Here is a 12,960-nt window from a genome sequence, read left to right as displayed (position 1 = left end):
TTTTTCCCCCAAGTTGTTTCTTTTCACCTATTACAATTGATGGATTTAAGCTTACCAGCAGGGAACAAACAATAAATGCTTTTACAAAAAAAAAAAACAAAACAGTTTGTGTTCAATGATGTAGACAATTTCTTCTGCATGTTCTGAAATTCCCCTCCTTATTCCTGTGCCTCCATGGACATTGCACAATTTGATCTTTTTTAATCTACAGGGAAAATAGTGCTTGATATACAGCAAAATGTACCACAGCATCTTTTGTGTTTTTATAGGCAGCGGTATGTTTTTTCTTTTCTTGTGAAAAGTCTCACAGATCAGAGATAAACATGAAATTTTTACATCCCTGTCACAGTGTAATAGATCTCAGACTTCTTGGTCTAATTTCAGAGCAGTAAATTGTTAACTTTTGGCTTTAGGGACTGCAATTTGGATGCAGATGGTACAGAAGAAGCAGATAGTAGTAAAGGAGATAAATTGACTGGCAACAGGGAAATAGAATTAATTGATTCCAGGTTGCCATCAATTGGGCAGTACCAAAGATGCTGTCCCCAGGAGTACTGTTGGTTTTTTTGGTGCTAGGATCTCTGGTAATGAAGAAAGATGCCCCCTCCTTCCTACCAGTCCTTGTTTCCGTATGTAAAAGTGTATTCCCTGCATGAACTGGCCACTGCTGTACCCCTAGGGTTCTGTCAAAGGAGCCTTTCGAAATCTGAATACACCAAAGTGCACTGACAGACTTGGCTGGGAAACAAGGATGCTATCTGTCAAAAAGTGCTGTAGATTTCAGGATTTAGGTTTGCTCTTAGGCCAGAACTTGTGTCTTCTGTGTCCCGATTTAATTGCATACTCTTTTGCTAATAAACCTTATCAGGGGAAAAAAAAAAAAGTTTGAAACATGTTTGTTAGTGGAAACATAAATGGACTAAGATAAAATACGGAGTCAAAACACTACCAACTAGTCCTGACCTTTGGTTCTACTTTAGAAATAATTCTCAAGTTCATTTTCTATAAGCATGTTAAATCTACCTAATTAGATCAGGGCAGGTGACAAAAATCCAAATGTGTCCACGTGGCAACTCACTGGGAATTTAATTTCTCATTTCACTGGAAAAAACCCAAGTTCCCACAGATGTGACAAAAGTACCTAGATAGAAAGTAAAATAAACCACTTTTAATATTTGTAAGTTTGTAACATTGAAGTTGTCTAGATTTTGAGATATGGGGCTTCTATAAAGATAATAATCCATTTTTTCTCTGTAGAAGTATAGTAAACCCAAAAATTCAAATATTTTATTTACTTCACCTAAAAACCAAGCAACCCATAAGTAAGATATACATAGGTTTCCCAGATTTATCCCTAATAAATTTTTTAAAGATTTATACAATTCCTACAGAAACATACAGTATATCAAAATCTGCATAAATCAAATTTATAAAATATGTAGAAATGCATAGTGATATTATCATCAACTTACAAAGCAAGAATATGGGAATTATTTTTTTCCAAGCCGGTTATAGTAGGAAAAAGTCATTACAGCAACAGCTTCTTATGATCTCATGTTTTGTAAGGTTTCAGTCTCACATACAGATTCATATTCACACACAGCATCAGCTTTCAACGAATTGCACAAAATACCCATTTAAAATGCACACCCGCACAATTTATGTCCCACCATTCTTTCTCTTATGCATAGTCATATGATTAAATTAATCTACCCAACACACAAAAATTGAGTCAGTTTTCATACACACAAGGAACAAGTACCAGCACACACCCTTATTTTCCTTTTTTTTTTTCTTTTTTTCTCCAGTTTCTCCCTCCTTTATTTTCTACTTTTCATAGCTCTGAAAGGATAGATGAGAAGTTTAAAGAAACTAGGAAACTAGATCAGTGCAGACAGCCCTATAAAGATCAAGCTCTGTCACCAAATATGATACATAACCCTTGTTAACATCAATGGAAGCTGCATGCAACGCTATTCTAGGCTGCAGGGAAGTATTTAATCATATTTAATAGTGTGACATGTTATAGGCATAACTCTTATGAAATCAGTACACTGATGTCAACATTTAACAGTCACAAAATCTGGAATTAGGAAGTGAGGACAAGTCATTTCTCCTCCACCTCTCTGTTCATTCAGAGTAAGTACCTGTACTCCTAACAGAGGTCGCATCAACTCCTTTCCAGAATATTTTTAGAAACAACTTCTTCACATTCTGTTCTGTAAACTATAGCACCAAGCGGCTGTATTTTGTGTTTGTAATCCCTCAGGAAAAGTTTCCAATGACAAAAAAAAGAAGAAAATCAGTATGAATAAATGCAGTTGCAGGATTTCCATTTCTCTTTTCAAATCTAAATCTGGCATCCAAACCAGCTGACAGATGTTCTTGTAAAGAATTATGCAGATGTGTTAAGAAACTGGATGTTTTTTCCTAATTACAAGATTTAGTCCACCTCTAAGTGATTTCCATTTAAAATAACAATATAAATGAAGCATTGGATTCTTTCTAAGTTTTACATAATTGTGCAGCTTTATTTGATTTCTTTTTTTAAAAAAATTATTTTTATGTAAGGCATGGTTTAAACAAGCAAGTTAGTGCTTCTAAATTCTTAACTGGAATTGTGAGGGTGCTCACTTCCATCAAAATGTACCACATCAGCACTAAACTCAACACTAAGCTCTCCTTTGCACTGTACAAAGTGTCCAGTCGAAGTGGAGCAGCCAAACTGGCAATAGAAATTTGCTTTCGGTAACACAGTAATTACACAGGGTGGTACGGTTGGTCCCTACCCCTGGTGACAGCTCAGAAAAATCCACTGTATAATTTCCCACAAATGCTTTTCTTGTGAAAGAGAGAAATGAAAGAGGCACTAAATATGTTGAAATTCACCTTCCAAAAAAGCAGCATGACTGTGAGAGAAGGCCACCCTGGCTAATAACCTGTGGCAGTGCTTAGTAAGATGTAAAATTAAATAAAAATATACAACAGGTTGATAATCACCAAGTTCTATGAAAATCTGGTTACTCCAACCTTTTCAAGTGTGTGTAAAAAAACTGCCTTCAGACCCCTGAGTGTAATCCCAAAGACGGCAACAACGCTTTTAACTATGTTCCTATGAAACATAGCTAATAGCACATTAATTTACCAACATCTTAAAACAAAAAAGATGTAAACAGAGTTTAAAAAGATCTACAGAGTTTAAGGTAAAGCAGTTTTGTAAACATTAACTGCGGATGATAATGTTATTGTAATAATCACAGTTCCTCTATGTCCTTCATCCAAGCCAGGAGGCTCGCAGCTGTACAAAGTTAATAATTGCAGCAGTTTTCAGGCTATTTTCAGTCCTGTACAAATTAATGTGTCAGTAGGTAGGTTTTGTCTGTCTACACACTAAGGATGTTGTTCATTTCCCATTTTTGCGTTCCTTTACTGGAGTCGCACTCTGAAATGAAAACTTGATGGAGGACTTCGGAGCGATCCAAGCACTTCCCTGTAGGAATGTGAGTAAATCTGTGCAGATTCTGGAAAACAAAACCATCAGGAACATGTGTTGTGGTAGATTTTTTTTTTTTTTAACATATTCTTCACAACTACAATATAGCTATTCACAAAACCAAGTTTCAGAATCCCAAAACAGATCAGTTCCGTACTCATTTTACTATTTCTTAAACCTAGACTTTTACAGCTTTCATATTAGGAAATGTTTTGACACATGTAGGTCCACTTGAGATGCCTGCCATTTCTCTTAGGCAACAAACTGCTAAGAAAATGAGAAAAACTGTGTCTAAAATGCTTTGAGCCCTTTCCTCCATCCTGTAACCAGGGCAAAAGATGAACTCTCGAGGACAGCTCTATGAGAACTGACTTCCCTGGGCAGATCCTCCTGTGGTTTGCCATCGCATAAAGCAACTGCACAACGCCAACATTAACCACACTGGGGAAAAAAAAAAGCACTCACTTGGCTCCCTTTTAGGGTCGCAGAAGGAAGAGAAGAGGGTATGAGAGCAGGTCTGGCCTCTGGAGCAACAGGACGCTGCCTAAGAAATTGCAGACCTATTGTGCCTAGCACATTCAGGCTGAGACTTGCGCATTTGGCTCCTTCTGCACCCCCTGTTGCTGCCATGCTCAAGTCTCACACATTTGCAAAGTGGCTTGTGGCTCTCCTCCCGCTTGCTGATCCGACTCGCTGACCGGTTGCATCTAGCGCGGAGAGCAAAGGAGCAGAAGCAAACCTGTGACACTGTGGCCGAGCTGGTGCTCCACAGCCCTGCCCCATGTGCCCAGCTCCCTCCAGCACGGGGACTCTCTCCATCACCCTGTCACTCCCACATGCACGTGCACGTCCAAATATCGGTTCAGCTCGATCCCTGCTCCTGCTGTGTGGCCAGACCTGGGGGTCCTCTACTTGGAGAGGTGAACAGATGCCTCAACAAAAGCAATAAGCAGTCCACTGCAAGCCCTATTCTGGACGTTTGCTTATGGGCACCCAAGCCCTGCTACTGCTCAACGCTCAAGCAGTACAGATGTCACGCTCACCAAACAGGCACACAAATGTTCATTCCAGAAACAACCAAATGGCCAACCAGCTTTCATTTATACGAGGCCACAACATTTTTCAGCAGTTCATAAGCATTTTGTTCCTTACACCCTCCTCATTAGAAGAAATGGTCATACCCTCCATACTGTGCAGCTGAGTGTGCCAAATTTCTACTATCTGCTTGGTTTCACACCCTTGGTGGTCCTTTCACTGTCACCTTCTTTTTCTTTTTTTTCCCTTCTAGAAGCCAGTCAGTGTTTTGTTCTACAGCCCAGACCATGCCTACTGGGCTTCCTTATGACTTGCAGTAATAAGCAAACAATTACACAACTTGGTACCACTGTGGAGGAAATGGATCTTTCTTGCATAAAAGAAATGCTTTGCAAAGAGCCAAATTACATGCTGGGACACACTAGAATGGCTGGAGAGTTAGCAAGTGCCATATATTATTCCAATATTAAAGAAGAAGTTGGCAGGCACACACTGCCTACTGATTTTTAACACTGTTTACTGATTTTTAAATTTCAGCTTTAAAGAATTTTGTCTGTCTATATGGCACAAGAAATCTAGGTGGAAATGGTATTATGGTGCTTGATATTTCCTAGCTCTACGCAAATATCAGAAAAAGTGGGGTGGTTTAAAGGATAATGAACAGATTTTGCTGCACTCAGCAGTGCCTACATCTTTCAGACAAACACAATCCACATAACCAGCTAATAAATTAATAAATGTGCAATACGCTAGATAGATGGAAGAAATATCAACACGGAAGAAAAACCAACACAGAAGAGTTTCTTAGACACAGAACCAAGTTATGTGGAGCTATATCCAAGGATAAGGTCACCCTTAGACTATTCAGTCTCATTTTTTAAGAGCCAAATAGAAATATAACCATTAAGACATTTTTAAAAATAACACTTTCAAAACTAGAATTAATAGAGGACTTACGGATATAGTGACTAAATAGACTGTAGCAGCCCTCACATGTATATCAGCCAACATTTCAAGTCTTTATTAAAAATCAATAATTTTGCAATAGCATTATAATGGTGCCACACCCAGAACTCACAACAGAGCATGTTATTGGAGACTGGCTAATAAACAGGAAAAAAAGAAATACTAAAGAAGGCAAAGACAACACAAAAAGGCAAAGAGCAATGCAGTGTTTATGTATTCCTAGGAAGAGTTAAAAAGATCTTCGGCCTCTAAAAAGAGTGATACTTCAATTTAGACCTCTCAAAATTAGACATAATATCGACCCTAGCTGCTAAATGCACCTCAGTGTTTAATTAATCTTCTCACAGTGCCCATTAGATAAATAAACTTTCTTCAGAGAGGGTCATGGTATAAAAAGCTTTTAGAAACTCTGTCACTGGTAGTGAACACCCTCTTTGCTTCCTCTGAGACAAGTGCTAACTCCTAACATACCTGTAGCAGCACATGGACCCTCATGAGATTGTCCTTAAAGATTCTGCTACAGAAGACAGCAACTAGAACTGCTAACAAAAGTATCTTTCCCTAGAGGAAATTTTCCCTGCAAGCATAGATTTCCAAGAACGTGCAATTAACAATTTACTCTGCTTGGTCCAGTTTACCTTGTTGTAGACCTCTACTTTCAGATATACATGAAATAACAAAGAAAGGTGCAAAAAACCAGGATGCAAATAATAATTTATTTTCTTCTATGTATCTGTTGCATACCTTGAAGTATTGCCAGTCCTTGTATTCATTCTGATTACAGTGTGTAATCATAACTTTGGATCCATCCGGTCCCTTAGTTAAGCACTGATCGTACTGCATGAGTTGATTTGCTTCATTGATTCGGAAAAGCTAACAGGAAAAAAAAAAGCCACCTTTTTAACAGTTGACTCAAAATAACAAATATTTTAGAGACACTGAAAATACCAACAAAACTGCATAATTCAAAATATTCTCTGATGTTATTACACCTATCTTGCAGAAGGGCTCTTTATTTTACATGATGTAATGCAATTTTACTATCATGACACCCAATTTAAAGGGGAACTTTCCTGTAGGATTTAGAAAGCTAAGAAACTTGCCTAGCAAGATAAAAATGATAAAAATAAAGGGATATCTAATTTGGGAGACTTCTGAAAATGTTTGATCAAAAGCCTTTATATGATTTGATGGCCAAACAATAAAGGTCTGGTAGGAAGTCCTTGGTCCTGAACAGTAATTTCATGTGAAAAGAGTAAAACTTTGGCATTTTACCCATGAATCCAGATAAAAAAAAGATTATCCTAGCTACTTCTTATGAAAGAATTGTTACAGGGTTTTCGAGTGTAACATAAAAGTAGTTTAGGGAACTTTTTCATTAAATACCAAAATAAAAGAGACATTTCCAAGGGCTACTAAGAGTTAATCCCAATACAATTTTTAAAAGCATCATCCTGCACATGATTTCATGACTGCCATGAGAAAACTTGCCTGGTTCAACTCTACAGCGGTGTAAGTAAGGACTTTAAATGCTGAAAAGTTTTCCAACTGGAAAAGGAGATGTAATTACATAACAGCATGTTTGTGTGGTAGTGTGGGTAGGTTTGCAAATATACCGGTCAAACATGATAGCAACTTGGACTGCAATCATCTATTAGTAATTATGTTCTGCCAATTGATTTGTAAATGAAGCAGAGACAAATTCGTATTCCATTTCTTGTCTCCTGTGGTGGAAAATGAGTTACTGCACAAAAGTGTTTTACACTTCCATTAGAGCAAAACAATTTTGTGAAATACTTGAGCCAAAGTGAGTAAGGGGGTCGTTTCCTGGAGGATGAATTATTAAGTGAAGGTAACTGTTGAGTCAGCAGCAATGCTGAGAGCTGCAGTTGTTCTAATGCAGTGATATGGTTGCTTTAAAACACAGTCCTTGCTTCCTCATATACCTTGCTTCCTCAGCTTCACTGATGCAGAGATTATGAATTTGCCTTCAGTTTTGTACTGTTTGTGTCTGAAATGGTATTTTCAGATTCCCACATTCTAGCAATGTCAGTACACTTATGGAAAATCCCTAACTCCCATCTTTGTAGCTGGCACTTAAGTGACTTTACATACAGGCTTAACAGAAAATTGGCCTGAATCATTCAATGCAAGCAATTCTCCTTCAGACTTGGCTCCAAGCTCCTTACCTGATTTCCTCCCATTCTGTGGCACGGCCCAAGCTCAACGAAGCCACCATTAGTGTGCCCCATGCTATCAATGCAGTAAGCAGTTTCAAAGCCTCTAATCTGGAAAAGAGGTTTCGCACTCTAAGTTAGTCTCAAGGAAAAAGTAATTGTGAAGGAGTTCGGAAAATTCCCACTTTCTCTTTCACACCAGGAAGAGGTATCTGCCAGAGAGATATGAGACAAACCTGCATATGAAATTTAAATACTAATGTTAACTGCTCTGGGAGATGAAGCTTCAAGCTGCCCATGCTAATTTGTGGGCTCTTACAGGAGTCAGAGTACACTGACGAAGCCAGAGTTGCAAAGCTCTGTTCCAAATTAATGACACCGCAATGTAGGACTTTCAAGTATTTTAGTTTATTCAAGCTCCTATCAAAGCATGTTCAGTCTCCCAGGTCTTCATAAAAAAAACAGAAGCTCAGCTAAGTTGTTCTCATCTTGTGGAAGAGAGAAACACGATGCACAGAAGTTACGCACAGCCATTGTTAACTGCAGCTGGGCACAGTCCACTGACCCAGCTGCTCAGAAGTACCTTCTGTAGTAGCAATTACACAGGAAAAGAAAAGGAAAAAAAAAAAAAAAAAAAAAAAGAGAGGTAAAAATTGATGAGGGGCAAGCACAGGCATAGGGATAAAGAACAAAAGTCCTGTCAGAAGCATGCTTCAACTGCTGATTATCCTATTCCCTCCTCAGAAGGGCCAGCAAACAGCTTTACAAAGACCTTATAACACAAACAACATTATTTCCAAACCGATTTTATTTGCCAGAGCCTCTTTCTTCTTTGTGATGGTAGAAGAAAGCCTGGAGGACTAAGCTTAGACCTGACTTCCAGAGAGAGCATTAGGGAAGATGAAACCCCCATTTCCATTCCTGACAGTTTGGAAATGCAATTAGTACAGGGTTACAAATAGGTTGGGAAAAAAAATTCTCAGATGTAGGATAACTATTAGTCAGTGAAGAAGAGTTTAAGAAAACTTCAGAGATGTCTCTGAACTTCAGACTTTCCCATTGCTTCACCAGAACTGCTCACTTCTAACAGGGATGATTTCCTGCAAGGTGGCCATTATTATTTTGTTCTTTTCAGATACTTTCACCTCAGTGAATAGTAATATATAATGTGCCTTTCTAACCCTTTATGTGGATTCAAAAGGAGGTCTAAGGCTAACGTAATAACTGATGCTTTGTGCTAGCTTTTAGGTAAGAAATAAAGGCGGTATTATTCACCTGGTCTCTCAGATACAAGACTATTTGTACCCCCTCCCACCATGCACATGGCTCTACATCACTGATTCCTCAGATAAATTAGAGATGATACTTTCTTGACCATAGGAAACAGCATAGTTCTGTGCTTTTGGACGATCTTTTGAAGTTACAAGAACAGATCCATCGTATCTTGAGAAAGAAGGCTGTTAAGTTTGGTCAGGACAGGAGCCCTCCCTTACTAGTGAGATGATTTTCCAATTTTTGCCTCCACAATCTGCAAAAGTGAAATCAATTGGAGAGACAGGGCAGGGCTGCAACCAACTGAAAATGGCAAAAAAAAAAAAAAAAAAAATTGAAATCAGGCAGGAGAACTGCTGTAAGAGCTCCTCAAGGTGTGGGCTCAATGTCAGAACAAAATGAGTGGGTTCAGTGCGGTGCCCGGCAGTCCCTTGGTGACATGCTGTCTTTCTCTTTCAACCACGTGAAAATGCTGAATTTGTAACCACATTCTTAATTTAGTGAAGTCATACTCATATACACTAATGCTAGAAATGACTGTTAAGGAATCATATCAAATTATTACACGCAGATAAGGGATTTACTGAGGCTGTAACTGTATGAGTACATCCCAGCCTAGCAAATGGAGGCAGAATGTACCTCACACCTGCATTTCATGATCTATTCTCTACACCTTCACAAAAAAAAAAAAAAAAAAGATTTTCACCTATTAGTCTTTGCTAATACTCCTATGCACATAGGATTCACATTTTTTTCTTTTAAAAACCTCTAAATTCCAATTATGGAAAAAAAAGCTTTAGACATAACTGAAGACAGGGCTAGAGACAAAATAATCCTTCAAGGAACTACGGAGCTAATTAAAAACAACATACCTCTTAAAGTATATAATTTTTTTTCCTAGGGTTATATCTCTATAGCTGTCTGGCTAGTATCATATACCCCAGTATGGCAATAATCAAGGAGCCTGTTCTCAGATTGATATCAAGTAATAATTGCTTTCTTTTGCATTCCAAATAAAAAAAAAAAAGCTCCTAAAATAAATACAGGTTATGTGCTGTACTTACCTCTCCCCAGTCTACGTTTTTAGGTGGTAAGGGATAATATGAAGTTATATCATATGCTATTTCTTCCATAAACCACTTAAAACTTTTGCAGTTGTGGTCTTCACGGAATTTTTTCAGCTCAGATATATCTCCGTAGGGTAGCGCTTTTGTCTCTGGCCGACTGGCATAAAAGTAATCTTTGTATTCATCCCACCACACTTCTACAACTCTGACATAGTTCTGCGAAGAACAAGGACATTGCTGCTACCTCAAAGCACACACAAGTCAGATACAATTGGATGTTAATTCCAGAAATTTAAGGATTTCTCCTTTTAAAAAGTCACAGCATGAAATTATTATATCGCCCTAATAATATGTCACTTTCAGCAGATTATACAAGACATATGCATATTATTTTCAAATGACAGTTTAGGACTGAAGCCAGTGAAACTGGATTGCTTAATAAGAGTATGAAGTCTTTTTCTAAGTTTAGAGAATGTTTATTAAAAAATAACAACTCTTCAGTTATGGGTGCAATAAAGGAGCCAAAGGGGCATTTCAAACCCATGATCACCATTCTCTAGGAGTATACTGTATTTACTAGAGTTGTTGGTACTTCAGTTGGGCACAACGCAGCAAAGGCTTGGGGTGCTGAGAGTGAGAAATAGGAAAGGTGATTTGCAGCTCAAAGATGGGGAGGTGTGGAGCAAGAAGATGGGTTCCAGGAATCTCTGTTCTTAATAATAGTGGGATTGGCACAAAGATTTCCCTCCCATGGGGATCACCATCGTAGCTTTAGACACTAAATAGCTTTGGATGAAGTGCTCTGTAAATTACTAGTGATAATTTAAATAGATTTATCTAAAACTGTTGTTATCTAAAATAAAAACATGCTTTCAAGGTGGTAGCAAAACAGTACCTTTAATGTAGGAGAAGACCCAACGTACACAGGAGGTGGATTTCCTTGCCAACCCTGGAGACGGTAGATGTGTCCAACACGAGAACAGGGAACAAACAACAGTTTTCCCCCACACTGCCAGATCTACAAGTTAAAGCAAAGGTGGAGATATTGATATAAATGCACAGGAATTTAAGACAGACAAATAGATAATAAATTATGGAAGAAATGAAAACTACTTCTCTTACTACACCAACTGTGTGAGATATTTAAATATTTTAGTTTCAGAAGTAAGCATAAACATAATAGGTCTCTGAAATGAAAGGCTGTATTGAGTACACTTCAACTCAGCCATGAAATTACTCACCTAAATTACTTCTTAAAAGAGCTTTTAAAAAGGTTTGCCATCTCATTCCACTGCTATTTTAAAACAACGGTAATGAATGAATGCACAAAATCTGGAACTGAGTAATTTTTATTATGACAGAATTAATAATATTTTGATTTTACTAAAGCTATTCATATACCATCGCTAAGATGGGTTTTGGTTAGATGCCCATCACATTTAAGTTTTTCTTAAAAAAGACTGAGAGGAGATAAGGATGCCTTTGGTAACCCACTGTTCCAAGTACAAACAGATTTTCCTTTAACTATAGTAGCTGAAAATAAAAAAAAATGGCTAAAACATACTATCATCCTGAAATTCCCTCCCTCCCACATGTCCTTGGATAATCCATTTATGGGGAAAAGAAAATATACCTAAATCTGAATTTAGTTGCTCATAGTTTTGAAAAGTTTGAAATGTAGCATCAATTCCAAATTCAACCTAACTTTGGGGATGTTCCAAACTAGTCTGAATTCCAGATTAAAAATAAGTTATATAACTTAACATTATTAGGAAAGATGGGCAGAATAGTTTACTTCCTTCATTGCATCACCATATTAATTTTTTTAAGTTTCATCAAAAGAACCCCTCCAATACACAATGCCATGCTATCTAAGAGCCAGCATGAAAGACTGATAAATGTTACTTAATTCTTCTGAAGACTGGTTCTGATCTATATGAAACTAATTTGGAGGTCTCTACATAATCAGCACTTCAATTACAAAACTACTGTATGTGATTTCAATCATGATTTCACTCTAAGCAAGATGGAGAACTAGAAGGATAAAGACCCTGTATGTGTAACATCCTCAATAACTACCTTTTGCATATGGATTTACAGCTGAGCAAGTGCACTCAGAACTTTCCTCAAAATCATGAAGAGCAAGAGCAGCTAGGGGAGCTCTGAATGTACTTTTAGTAAAATTCAGCTACAATTTCACAGATTGCTGCTGGGGATATCGGATAGCTCCACTTTTTTTTTTTTTTTTTAATTGTGACGTATTCCTGCTGTCTGCCACTTGTGTCATTATGAATACTGCAGCTACAAGAAGCTAATGATCATCATCTTACGTTTCCTGCTAAGTGAAGAGCATGCATATGCCTAGGAGTGAAAATAAAATCTTCTGCAGTGATTATTAATTATGCAGTTAGCATTTCAATTACAAAGACTTCTCTTGTAAAGAAGTTCTTCAAATTCTGAAAAGTACATGAGATCATTTTTCACCCATAAAAATGGTAGAGAGGAGGAAACCAGGGCAGATTACTTTTTATTGTGTCATTATATACTTTACAGGCATCTATGCATAAACTAAGCACTACTTGTTCTCTATAATCACTTTAATTGGAAACATCATTTTTCTATACTCACCATGAGAGCACTTGGTTCCCCCCCATCAAATTTGCCAGTCTGGTTTCAGATTAGATTAGATATTTGGGGGGGCCTGTGATCTCAAACTATTAACAAAATCTAGGTTACTCAGCATTTGGGTCTCAGCAGTAGGCCACCTCTCTGAATGCTTCTGCCCCAAAGCTCACAAAGAAACACTGAGGACACACATCTCTGCCACAACATCTTCTTGCCACAAAAGTCACAGGCCTTCATGAGAAAGAGGTAGTGCAAATCAGAGGTAGGTCTGTCTGAACTCAAAACAGAAGTATTTACAGAAAAAAAATACACATTAAACTGAGTT

The 12,960-nt window shown here is 37.7% G+C and overlaps 2 protein-coding genes across 3 annotated transcripts in view; one reads left to right on the top strand and one right to left on the bottom strand.

Annotated features, from left to right (window-relative positions):
* SCRG1 (stimulator of chondrogenesis 1) overlaps positions 1-12,960 on the top strand; it is a 780,146-nt gene that overhangs the window by 40,766 nt on the left and 726,420 nt on the right. The gene's annotated exons all lie outside the window — the stretch shown is intronic.
* GALNT7 (polypeptide N-acetylgalactosaminyltransferase 7) overlaps positions 1,149-12,960 on the bottom strand; it is a 75,787-nt gene continuing 63,975 nt past the window's right edge. For both annotated transcript variants that reach the window (XM_086747578.1, XM_086747577.1), the window contains exons 8-12: positions 10,906-11,028; positions 10,008-10,226; positions 7,684-7,782; positions 6,239-6,367; positions 1,149-3,521 (exon numbers count right to left, since the gene is read on the bottom strand). In XM_086747578.1, the coding sequence (XP_086603704.1) occupies positions 3,384-3,521; positions 6,239-6,367; positions 7,684-7,782; positions 10,008-10,226; positions 10,906-11,028 (708 nt within the window). In that variant the 3' untranslated portion in view covers positions 1,149-3,383. The remainder of the gene's footprint in view (positions 3,522-6,238; positions 6,368-7,683; positions 7,783-10,007; positions 10,227-10,905; positions 11,029-12,960) is intronic.

The sequence above is a fragment of the Chlamydotis macqueenii genome, chromosome 4, assembly GCF_036417535.1.
Source record: "Chlamydotis macqueenii isolate bChlMac1 chromosome 4, bChlMac1.mat, whole genome shotgun sequence".
NCBI classification, from domain to species: domain Eukaryota; kingdom Metazoa; phylum Chordata; class Aves; order Otidiformes; family Otididae; genus Chlamydotis; species Chlamydotis macqueenii.
This window is presented reverse-complemented; position numbering and strand designations above follow the sequence as displayed.